The sequence below is a fragment of the Glandiceps talaboti genome, chromosome 8 (genome assembly GCF_964340395.1).
Source record: "Glandiceps talaboti chromosome 8, keGlaTala1.1, whole genome shotgun sequence".
NCBI classification, from domain to species: Eukaryota; Metazoa; Hemichordata; class Enteropneusta; family Spengelidae; genus Glandiceps; species Glandiceps talaboti.
In genome coordinates this window covers 1098131-1110380 of record NC_135556.1, presented here as the reverse complement: position 1 = coordinate 1110380, position 12250 = coordinate 1098131, and the positions used below count along the sequence as shown (strand labels likewise).

Genomic DNA, 12250 nt, shown 5'->3' with positions numbered 1-12250 from the left:
TTACATTCAACACCTAACAGATAGTACTTTATATATAGTACTTAATATTCAACACCTAACAGATAGTACTTAATATCTTGTACCTTTACATTCAACACCTAACAGATAGTACTTAACATCTTGTACCTTTACATTCAACACACCTAACAGATAGTACTTAATATCTTGTACCTTTACATTCAACACCTAACAGATAGTACTTAATATCTTGTACCTTTACATTCAACACACCTAACAGATACTACTTAATATCTTGTACCTTTACATTCAACACCTAACAGATAGTACTTAATATATTGTACCTTTACATTCAACACACCTAACAGATACTAACTAATATCTTGTACCTTTACATTCAACACCTAACAGATACTACTTAATATATTGTACCTTTACATTCAACACCTACCAGATAGTACTTAATATCTTGTACCTTTACATTCAACACCTACCAGATAGTACTTAATATCTTGTACCTTTACATTCAACACCTAACAGATACTACTTAATATCTTGTACCTTTACATTCAACACCTACCAGATAGTACTTAATATCTTGTACCTTTACATTCAACACACCTGACAGATACTACTTAACATCTTGTACCTTCACATTCAACACCTAACAGATAGTACTTAACATCTTGTACCTTTACATTCAACACACCTAACAGATAGTACTTAATATATTGTACCTTTACATTCAACACCTAACAGATAGTACTTAATATCTTGTACCTTTACATTCAACACCTAACAGATAGTACTTAATATATTGTACCTTTACATTCAACACCTAACAGATAGTACTTAATATCTTGTACCTTTACATTCAACACCTAACAGATAGTACTTGATATCTTGTACCTTTACATTCAACACACCTGACAGATACTACTTAATATCTCGTACCTTTACATTCAACACCTGACAGATAGTACTTAATATCTTGTACCTTTACATTCAACACCTAACAGATAGTACTTAATATCTTGTACCTTTACATTCAACACCTAACAGATAGTACTTAATATCTCGTACCTTTACATTCAACACCTGACAGATAGTACTTAACATCTCGTACCTTTACATTCAACACCTAACAGATAGTACTTAATATCTTGTACCTTTACATTCAACACACGTGACAGATACTACTTAACATCTTGTACCTTTACATTCAACACCTAACAGATAGTACTTAATATCTTGTACCTTTACATTCAACACACCTGACAGATAGTACTTAATATCTCGTACCTTTACATTCAACACCTAACAGATAGTACTTAATATCTTGTACCTTTACATTCAACACACGTGACAGATACTACTTAACATCTTGTACCTTTACATTCAACACCTAACAGATAGTACTTAATATCTTGTACCTTTACATTCAACACACCTGACAGATAGTACTTAATATCTCGTACCTTTACATTCAACACCTGACAGATAGTACTGAATATCTTGTACCTTTACATTCAACACACGTGACAGATACTACTTAATATCTTGTACCTTTACATTCAACACCTAACAGATAGTATGTACTATCTAGTAGCTTTACATTCAACACCTAACAGATAGTACTTAATATATTGTACCTTTACATTCAACACACCTAACAGATAGTACTTAATATCTTGTACCTTTACATTCAACACCTAACAGATAGTACTTTATATATAGTACTTAATATTCAACACCTAACAGATAGTACTTAATATCTTGTACCTTTACATTCAACACCTAACAGATAGTACTTAACATCTTGTACCTTTACATTCAACACACCCAACAGATAGTACTTAATATCTTGTACCTTTACATTCAACACCTAACAGATAGTACTTAATATCGTGTACCTTTACATTCAACACACCTAACAGATACTACTTAATATCTTATACCTTTACATTCAACACCTAACAGATAGTACTTAATATATTGTACCTTTACATTCAACACACCTAACAGATAGTACTTAATATCTTGTACCTTTACATTCAACACCTAACAGATACTACTTAATATATTGTACCTTTACATTCAACACCTACCAGATAGTACTTAATATCTTGTACCTTTACATTCAACACCTACCAGATAGTACTTAATATCTTGTACCTTTACATTCAACACCTAACAGATACTACTTAATATCTTGTACCTTTACATTCAACACCTACCAGATAGTACTTAATATCTTGTACCTTTACATTCAACACCTAACAGATACTACTTAACATCTTGTACCTTCACATTCAACACCTAACAGATAGTACTTAACATCTTGTACCTTTACATTCAACACACCTAACAGATACTACTTAATATCTTGTACCTTTACATTCAACACCTAACAGATAGTACTTAATATATAGTACTTAATATTCAACACCTAACAGATAGTACTTAATATATTGTACCTTTACATTCAACACCTAACAGATAGTACTTAATATATTGTACCTTTACATTCAACACACCTAACAGACAGTACTTAATATCTTGTACCTTTACATTCAACACACCTAACAGATACTACTTAATATCTTGTACCTTTACATTCAACACCTGACAGATAGTACTTAATATCTTGTACCTTTACATTCAACACACCTAACAAATACTACTTAATATATAGTACCTTTACATTCAACACCTAACAGATACTACTTAATATCTTGTACCTTTACATTCAACACCTAACAGATACTACTTAATATCTTGTACCTTTACATTCAACACACCTAACAAATACTACTTAATATATAGTACCTTTACATTCAACACCTAACAGATACTACTTAATATCTTGTACCTTTACATTCAACACCTGACAGATACTACTTAATATCTTGTACCTTTACATTCAACACACCTAACAAATACTACTTAATATATAGTACCTTTACATTCAACACCTAACAGATACTACTTAATATCTTGTACCTTTACATTCAACACCTAACAGATAGTACTTAATATATTGTACCTTTACATTCAACACACCTAACAGATAGTACTTGATATCTTGTACCTTCACATTCAACACCTAACAGATAGTACTTAATATATTGTACCTTTACATTCAACACACCTAACAGATCGTACTTAATATCTTGTACCTTTACATTCAACACCTAACAGATAGTACTTAATATCTTGTACCTTTACATTCAACACACCTAACAGATAGTCCTTAATATCTTGTACCTTTACATTCAACACCTAACAGATACTACCTAATATCTCGTACCTTTACATTCAACACCTAACAGATAGTACTTAATATCTTGTACCTTTACATTCAACACCTAACAGATAGTACTTAATATATAGTATTTAATATTCAACACCTAACAGATAGTACTTAATATCTTGTACCTTTACATTCAACACCTAACAGATAGTACTTAATATATTGTACCTTTACATTCAACACACCTAACAGATAGTACTTAATATCTTGTACCTTTACATTCAACACCAAACAGATAGTACTTAATATCTTGTACCTTTACATTCAACACACCTAACAGATACTACCTAATATCTTGTACCTTTACATTCAACACCTAACAGATAGTACTTAATATCTTGTACCTTTACATTCAACACACCTAACAGATAGTACTTAATATCTTGTACCTTTACATTCAACACCTAACAGATACTACTTAATATCTTGTACCTTTACATTCAACACACCTAACAGATAGTACTTAATATGTTGTACCTTTACATTCAACACACCTAACAGATAGTACTTAATATCTTGTACCTTTACATTCAACACCTAACAGATAGTACTTAATATCTTGTACCTTTACATTCAACACCTAACAGATAGTACTTAATATATAGTACTTAATATTCAACACTTAACAGATAGTACTTAATATATTGTACCTTCACATTCAACACCTAACAGATACTACTTAATATATAGTACCTTTACATTCAACACCTAACAGATACTACCTAATATATTGTACCTTTACATTCAACACCTAACAGATAGTACTTAATATCTTGTACCTTTACATTCAACACACCTAACAGATACTACTTAACATCTTGTACCTTCACATTCAACACACCTAACAGATAGTACTTAATATCTTGTACCTTTACATTCAACACCTAACAGATAGTACTTAATATCTTGTACCTTTACATTCAACACCTAACAGATAGTACCTACTACATGTATCTTGTACCTTTACATTCAACACCTAACAGATAGTACCTAATATCTTGTGTTACATTTACCAATAGGTAGAAGAACAACGCAGATCTCTCTTCAAAAATCTAGCAAATCTAAAACAAGAAGCAGGAATAAACACAAACAGGAAGTGAAAGAACCATCAAAAATAAAAGAAAAAGTTTCATCACTATCAGGAAAACCTGAACAAATTTCTGCTTGTTTGAAGTCTCTGGAAGATTTTGTGGAGAAAAGAATGGAGGAATTCACATGTAAAGAGAAGGTGATGAATGGAGCAGAAGTCATAGAGAAGGCTGAGAATAAGCCAACAGACAAGTGTGGTTTGATTACCAGTCCATTACTACATGCTGCTGTGGATGAAAATGATGAGAAAGGAAAGAAAAGTGTTTTTGAGGTTTCGATGGAAACAGCTTTCGCTGGCTCTGGTGCAAGACGAGGTGAACATCTTTCTGACATTGCAAAATTGTGTTTTGCAAATTTTGCAATGATTTTAAGTCTCATGAGATTAAAAGATAGTGATGTTAACAGATGCTGATGATTTTTTACGGGCAATTTTTCTTAGTGAAGCAAATCCATAAACACATGATTATCAGCTATTAAAGATAGAGTCATTACTAAGTACTTAATTGACAATGTACAAAGACAAATGAAAGAATAATACATTGTTTCTCATGCTGACTTAAATATGAATGACATCACAGTCATAACAGTATTTAAAATGACATCACAGTCATAACAGTATTTACCAGATGTAAACTGAATGTCTTCCGTAAGGACAAAGTTTTGAGATTGTCGTTCCTACAGACAATTGCTGGAATACAACAGAACATATATATGTAATAAGTTATTTTTTCTCATTGATTGCTATTTGATCATTGCTGTTTAATAGTGATCTCCTGGCCAACCACAACATGTACTGTGACATTTGTTGAGAATGTAAAAAAAAATAAGCGCATCGTCGTATCACTTTACACAACATTTCCTGACGAGAAACTATTTTTAGCTCCGCTGTCAGCGAAAGCTGAGAGCGTAGCTTTAGGTATAGGTTGTATAGAGTATAGAGTAGGTGAATCATAGGTGTCCGTCAAACTTTTATATTTTCACTATCTTCTCTGAAAGTAACAGCCAGAATACTTCGATATTAGGTGTGCATGTTCCCTAGGGGGAGGCTATTCAGATTTGTTCATGCCAAGTTGATCTGTGCCATTTTCAATTTTTTATGATTTTTTTTCCCAAAATGACATTTTTATCAACTCCTCATATACTTCAAGTCAGATTGCTTTGATATCTGGTGTGTTGATGCACAGAGAGTAGCTTACTTAGATTTGTTAATTTCAAGTCAGCACGTCTTCTCCTCTATTTTTTATGATTTTTTTTTTGTAATTTGAAAAAAAATGAATATGTTAATGAGCATTATGACCGACGCCATATTGGAAATCAGTCCGTGAGACTTTAGGTAAAGTGCAACTTTTCAAAAGACACTATTGACGTCAAACAAGCAATGTAATATGTGCTATAGTCTTAATTCTACGCATTGTGCGCCCAAATGACAAATATTTGTTCGAAAAAGGGTTGTAAACTTCAATCCAAATTCTCCACCCCTCCTACAGAATGGTTAATTCCAGTATATGCACCTCACGATCAAGTGAGAGGTAGTAAAATGCCCATTGCAGGTAGTCCGACGGGATAGTGTCTTTTCGATAGGTATATTAGGGAGCTCAGAATTCAAACCACCGGCTATATGAATTCACGGTCATAGTAAAATTCATTTGATTTTTAATTTGCTATTTTGACCAACTCCGGTTGTCTATTCACAATAAAATTACGATTAGTTTGGAAACGGGGTAGATTTTCTATGATTCCGTGTCATAAAAGCTTATCATGTGTTGTGTAGTTTTCGAAAAGCACACCCGGTGGGAAAGTCGCCAACAGGCGATCTCGCGCCATTGCTGTACTACGTGGCACTTTATTCTGGCGGGGTGTCTCTTGAAAACGGGAATAGCGAAGGGTGAGCCAATCAAGTGAGACCTTTCAAATGTAGCTAATATTATAGCCAATAAAATTAGTTGTACGATGATATGCGTATAATAAGGGTAAGGCTGGCCTCCACACTGTAACAAGTAAGTTAGTAAAGTTGAAATCTTTGTCACATGGTATCGTATTTATGTACGGATGCGTAGTCTTTTTAAACAGTAATTTTTAGATCAGTTAGTATTTAAACTACGTTTCTGAGTTAATTATTCGGTAGGTTATTGACGAGCTCCCTTTGTAAAAACACTGTACAAATTGGATGTCGGCGTTCGCCCGGGCCTGGCCACGTTCAACGAACTAAGTGAAACTCAATCATAATGGTGGCTGTCAAAATCGAAGACGCAATTTGACCGTATTGTTATTTCAGTGAGTTTATTCAGCAAGAAAACAACGTGTTCTATGTTTTTGTACTTCCTACATGATGTGATGATCTTTTTTTTTACTGGTACAACTTACAGCCTACAATGAAACTGCTAACTTGGCTAGTAACACTGACACGATTCCGTGTTCCGTGTTCATGTTTTGGGACACATTTCTAAATACACGAAACCAGGGGCGCGTTCGGTAGTCAAAACGTTTTCATTGTCTGGCCAGGGCGCCCTGGCCCTGCACCGAACTGTATCTTGCATGTTGCACGTGAAAAACAAAAGATGGCGGCACATTCAAACAGAAGATTGTCGCATTTTGTGTACATTCAGCACTCATCATTGAAAAGACGATGCACATAGTTAAATCATACCTTTGCAGTACTGTCAGGATGCTAGAATGCCTAAAAAAGGCCTGTTATTTATGCATACACTATTTTTACACTAACGAAGTGATCTTTGACCTGTGACCTGACCCCAAGTTTATCTTGCATCGCTCAATGTACGTCATATCGACCGCACCATTATCCCGACGGGTATTCGTATTTCTAAATACCGTTGCGAATTGTAAATGACCAATTCCATGAACTTTTTTGCAGTGCTGAATCAAAACTAATGTTCACTAAGTAATCCTACTCAAAAATTCAAGTTCGCTGATGAAGTGAGAATTCGTGGCCGCCATCTTGGCTTTTGGCGAGTCACCTCACTCTTCCACCTTCCTTCTTCCCGGGTCGCCGAATTAGTCGTTCGGGAACAAAACGTTTTGAAATGTCCGCGGGCGCTTTGTCTACCGAACGCGCCCCAGTTGTTGAATGTGTAGTGGATATTGATATTCAGTTTGAAAAAATTAAAATCCTGAACTTTATTTTGCGAACGGTTTTGTCATTTCTTAGTAATTATAGGGCCGACTGTATCACGTTTAACATTTATGTCAACCCGGAAGTACATAGACACGAAAATAGACGAAGTGACTTGTACATGTATAGTAATTAGTAACAAAATTTTGCTGTAACTGCTGATAACCTTCAAATTTATTTATTTTTATGTTGTAAATACATTCTAATATGCACTAAGGACAACACTATAAAGACATGCTCTATGGGAAGGTAATTTTTTGTCTTTTAAAAATGCAATAGTTAGATCAATGTGTACCAGAAATGTTATGTAGTATTTAAGCTAGAAATAAGACCACATAATATCTTATTACTCCCCCCCCCCCCCAATTAAGACAAACTACTCACAGAAAGCAACAAAAAAAGAGAAGAAGCTCCAAAACATAAAAAAGAGAATAAAATTACAGTAAGGAGTTGATGATGCACAAACAACTACAAAGAAATAGACAGTTCAATTACAACACAGGGTTTGAAATAAATATGGGGTTTGGAAAAGTGAATTAGAAGTAGAGCAAAAACTTAGAGAGATGAAGAGCCTAAGTGAACATGCGAAAGCACTTAAAGATAGGACCACCAAATTTTTTGCAGGACTACTACGTTATCAATTTTACTAGTACTGTGGGATAGTGACTTTTTTACTCCAGTGTCGAACCCTGAATTGGCTGAGAATGACTCTCTTTCGGGTACTTGGGATTGTCGCCATACGGAAACTAAGATGGCGATTAATACATTTCTTCCCTATATATATCTACTACAACTAGTACAAGTTGAATGTTGTTGACTTGGTAATTTGTTAGAAAATTGAAATTCAAATTGCCTCAAAATTATTTTAGATCCCTAGTTTATTTCATTCATCATTAAAATTTTCCAGGGTTAAAGCTGTAAGACACTGGAATTATTTATAGCCAACCTCAAAATCCTCTTTTTTTTCTTTTTCTTGTGTGCATTTCCCAGTCATTTTTTTCAGAGATTTTGTGCAATTTTTCATAACAGTACATTTTTGTTATAAAATGGTGACTATGGTATAAAAGTACAATACATTACCAACTTCTGTGTAAAATGTGTTTATAGTGAGACATCATATATAACCACTAACCACTTTATTGCATCGCTAAAACAAAACTGCATAATGAAGAGCTGAAGAACTGAACCACTGCTACATGTCACCAAAATAAAAAATAAGATTAAAAAAACAAACAGCGGAGCTATTCTGACCGATAGGTCGCTTGTTTCGTTTTTAGTGGCCTACAAAAATATGCCAATAATTTATTAGTACTAAAAGCTACATCAATAATATTTTCAGGACAAGTGCGCTTTGGTATCGCAAATGCCGTACTAATAAATCAGTCTTTTCCTTTCCCTACAAAATCATTTAAAATCACACTTTGCCCAATAACTCTTGAAGTATAACAGATAGAGACCTCATTCAAGTGTCTTCACCCATGTTATCAATCATGAGCTTTTTAATGGCACATTAACTTTTGACCTTGACCTCCACCTTCAAGGTCAAATAACCATATTATTGTCAAAGTGTGTATGTATATCTCTGATGTACAAGGATTGATTTCAACCAAACCGTGTACAAATGTCAGATGCTATAGTCTGCATAGACACATCTCTGTTTCACAACCCCAACGATAACAGCAAAATGGCGGCCATACTTGTCGTAAATAATCACACTTTGCCCAATAACTCTTGAAGTTTAAGTGATAGAGACCTCATTCAAGTGTCTTCACCCATGTTATCGATCATGAGCTTTTTAATGGCACATTAACTTTGACCTTGACCGCCATCTTCAAGGTCAAATAGCCATATTGTTGTCAAAGTGTGTATCTCTGATATGCATGGACTGATTTCAACCAAACCTTGTACAAATGTCAGATGGTATAGTCTACATATACACATCACTTCGTTTTACAATCCCCACGATAACAGCAAAATAATGATGATGATGATGATGATATTGGGTTCTTATATTGTGCTTTCCCACTCCGTGCTCAAAGTGCTTTCCAATTATTACCCCTGGCTCGGATCAGAATGGCACAACGGCCTGTCAGTCTTCCTCAACTCCCTGGGGAACATACAATCCATTGCCGCCACTTTGGCACATAGGATTAAAGCCTTCACATTGCAAGCTACATACTACCAGGTTCCCAATTATACAGCTGGGTTGACTGAGGCACAGTTGTGGTTCAAATCTTGCCCAAGGACTTTAGCCACTCAGAAACAAACAGCAGGCAGCGACAGGACTTGAACCTGCAACCTGTATGGTGGCCATATTTGTCATAAATATTCATATTTTGGCCAATAACTCTTGATATGTCTCCCTATTTTGAAATCATTAAGATAATATAATTTATTAACGCCAATGTGCCTGAAGTCAGCAGTGAATAACTAGGTGGGGTTGGGTAACCGGAACCAAACTATTATTTTTTTAGGCCATATCAGCTTCTGTCAAGCATGAAAAACTTCAACAATCTACATAGCCTACAGCCTACAGGTGTAATTTCAATCCTGGTATACTGTACATAGGTCACCAGAACTGACTGTACCTTCCAACAGTTGTTATCTTTGTCATAATACAGCATGGAGTATATGTACTTTTGCTTTCTTAAACGAACTGAGACTCTATTTAATTACAGTATAGTTCATCATATCTCAAGCACTGTAAGGTCTCTGTCCCTCACTAATATAGTTACTTCAGCTTTATTGTCTAGGTACATGTAGCTGTAAACAGAACATGAGGATGAAGCTAATGAACTTTTTTCGTATTTCCTTTATCCCTATTCAGTTACTAACTCAGAATTTCAGAGTCTAGCAAAAGGTATACTACAGTGGAATCCAGTAAACCACAGCTGCTTACAACAGTGAACTAACCTTTCATGCTTTGGCATCAGAACCAGAAAACATAATGTACAAATGTATGGCATTGAGCTAATTTACAGCAGATACAATCACAAGGATAAAGCTAACATTTGGCTAGTAATCCATCAGCATGTGTATCCTGATTCAATTATCCACTCTGCTTTACTGAAATCAGAAGTGCTTTACATTTGTATCCTCAATAGACTATTTGGCTAATGACAGACTTTGTCAGCTCTAACCTTTCATTCTGCTTCCACAGGCTTGTATAAGAAGTAATGACAATAAATTTGAACCAATGGCAGCATAATTTATGCACATGTAAAGCTTCACATTACATGTTGTCGTTGGCCAGGAGATCACTAACAGCAATGGGCAAATAACAATCAATGAGAAAAAATAACTTATTGCATATGTTCTGTTGTATTCCAACAATTGTCTGTAGGAACGTCAATCTCAAAACTTTGCCCTTACGGAGGCATTCATTTTAAATCTGATTGTGTTTACTGTAGTCTTCCACTTTCATAATGTTTAGCATAGTTTTGTTGTGGTTACTGTATCTAGGTGCACCTGACAGAAAAAAGAAAAAACACAGATCTTTATTTCCCAAGTCAAGTTCTTTGGACAATAGAGGGAGAAGCTACATACAAGAAGATTGTGTGTTGTTAGGACAATCTCTGTACTGTAAGTATATTATGATACCTCTACCAACTTGGTTGATTGTATTAGCCATGACGCTCCATCAGACCTATTGCTTATACTGAGTGCCCTCTTGTTGAAGTCAGTGATAAAAGATGCCTTGACTACAAACAAGTAATAATGGTTTAGACAAGGAACTGATCAGCAGAAGTCAGGTATTGAATTAGTATGTAATGTCAAAGTTCCACAGAAGTCAGGTATTGACTTGGTATGTAATGTCAAAGTTCCACAGAAGTCAGGTATTGACTTGGTATGTAATGTCAAAGTTCCACAGAAGTCAGGTATTGACTTGGTATGTAATGTCAAAGTTCCACAGAAGTCAGGTATTGACTTGGTATGTAATGTCAAAGTTCCACAGAAGTCAGGTATTGACTTGGTATGTAATGTCAAAGTTCCACAGAAGTCAGGTATTGACTTGGTATGTAATGTCAAAGTTCCACAGAAGTCAGGTATTGACTTGGTATGTAATGTCAAAGTTCCACAGAAGTCAGGTATTGACTTGGTATGTAATGTCAAAGTTCCACAGAAGTCAGGTATTGACTTGGTATGTAATGTCAAAGTTCCACAGAAGTCAGGTATTGACTTGGTATGTAATGTCAAAGTTCCACAGAAGTCAGGTATTGACTTGGTATGTAATGTCAAAGTTCCACAGAAGTCAGGTATTGACTTGGTATGTAATGTCAAAGTTCCACAGAAGTCAGGTATTGACTTGGTATGTAATGTCAAAGTTCCACAGAAGTCAGGTATTGACTTGGTATGTAATGTCAAAGTTCCACAGAAGTCAGGTATTGACTTGGTATGTAATGTCAAAGTTCCACAGAAGTCAGGTATTGACTTGGTATGTAATGTCAAAGTTCCACAGAAGTCAGGTATTGACTTGGTATGTAATGTCAAAGTTCCACAGAAGTCAGGTATTGACTTGGTATGTAATGTCAAAGTTCCACAGAAGTCAGGTATTGACTTGGTATGTAATGTCAAAGTTCCACAGAAGTCAGGTATTGACTTGGTATGTAATGTCAAAGTTCCACAGAAGTCAGGTATTGACTTGGTATGTAATGTCAAAGTTCCACAGAAGTCAGGTATTGACTTGGTATGTAATGTCAAAGTTCCACAGAAGTCAGGTATTGACTTGGTATGTAATGTCAAAGTTCCACAGAAGTCAG

At 34.9% G+C, this 12250-nt stretch overlaps 1 protein-coding gene across 1 annotated transcript in view; it reads left to right on the top strand.

Moving 5' to 3' along the window:
- The window catches only part of LOC144438662 (gem-associated protein 5-like), a 183025-nt gene that overhangs the window by 112430 nt on the left and 58345 nt on the right, over window positions 1-12250 (top strand). The window contains exons 14-15 of the mRNA XM_078127810.1: window positions 4291-4674; window positions 10953-11072. Of these exons, the coding sequence (XP_077983936.1) occupies window positions 4291-4674; window positions 10953-11072 (504 nt within the window). The remainder of the gene's footprint in view (window positions 1-4290; window positions 4675-10952; window positions 11073-12250) is intronic.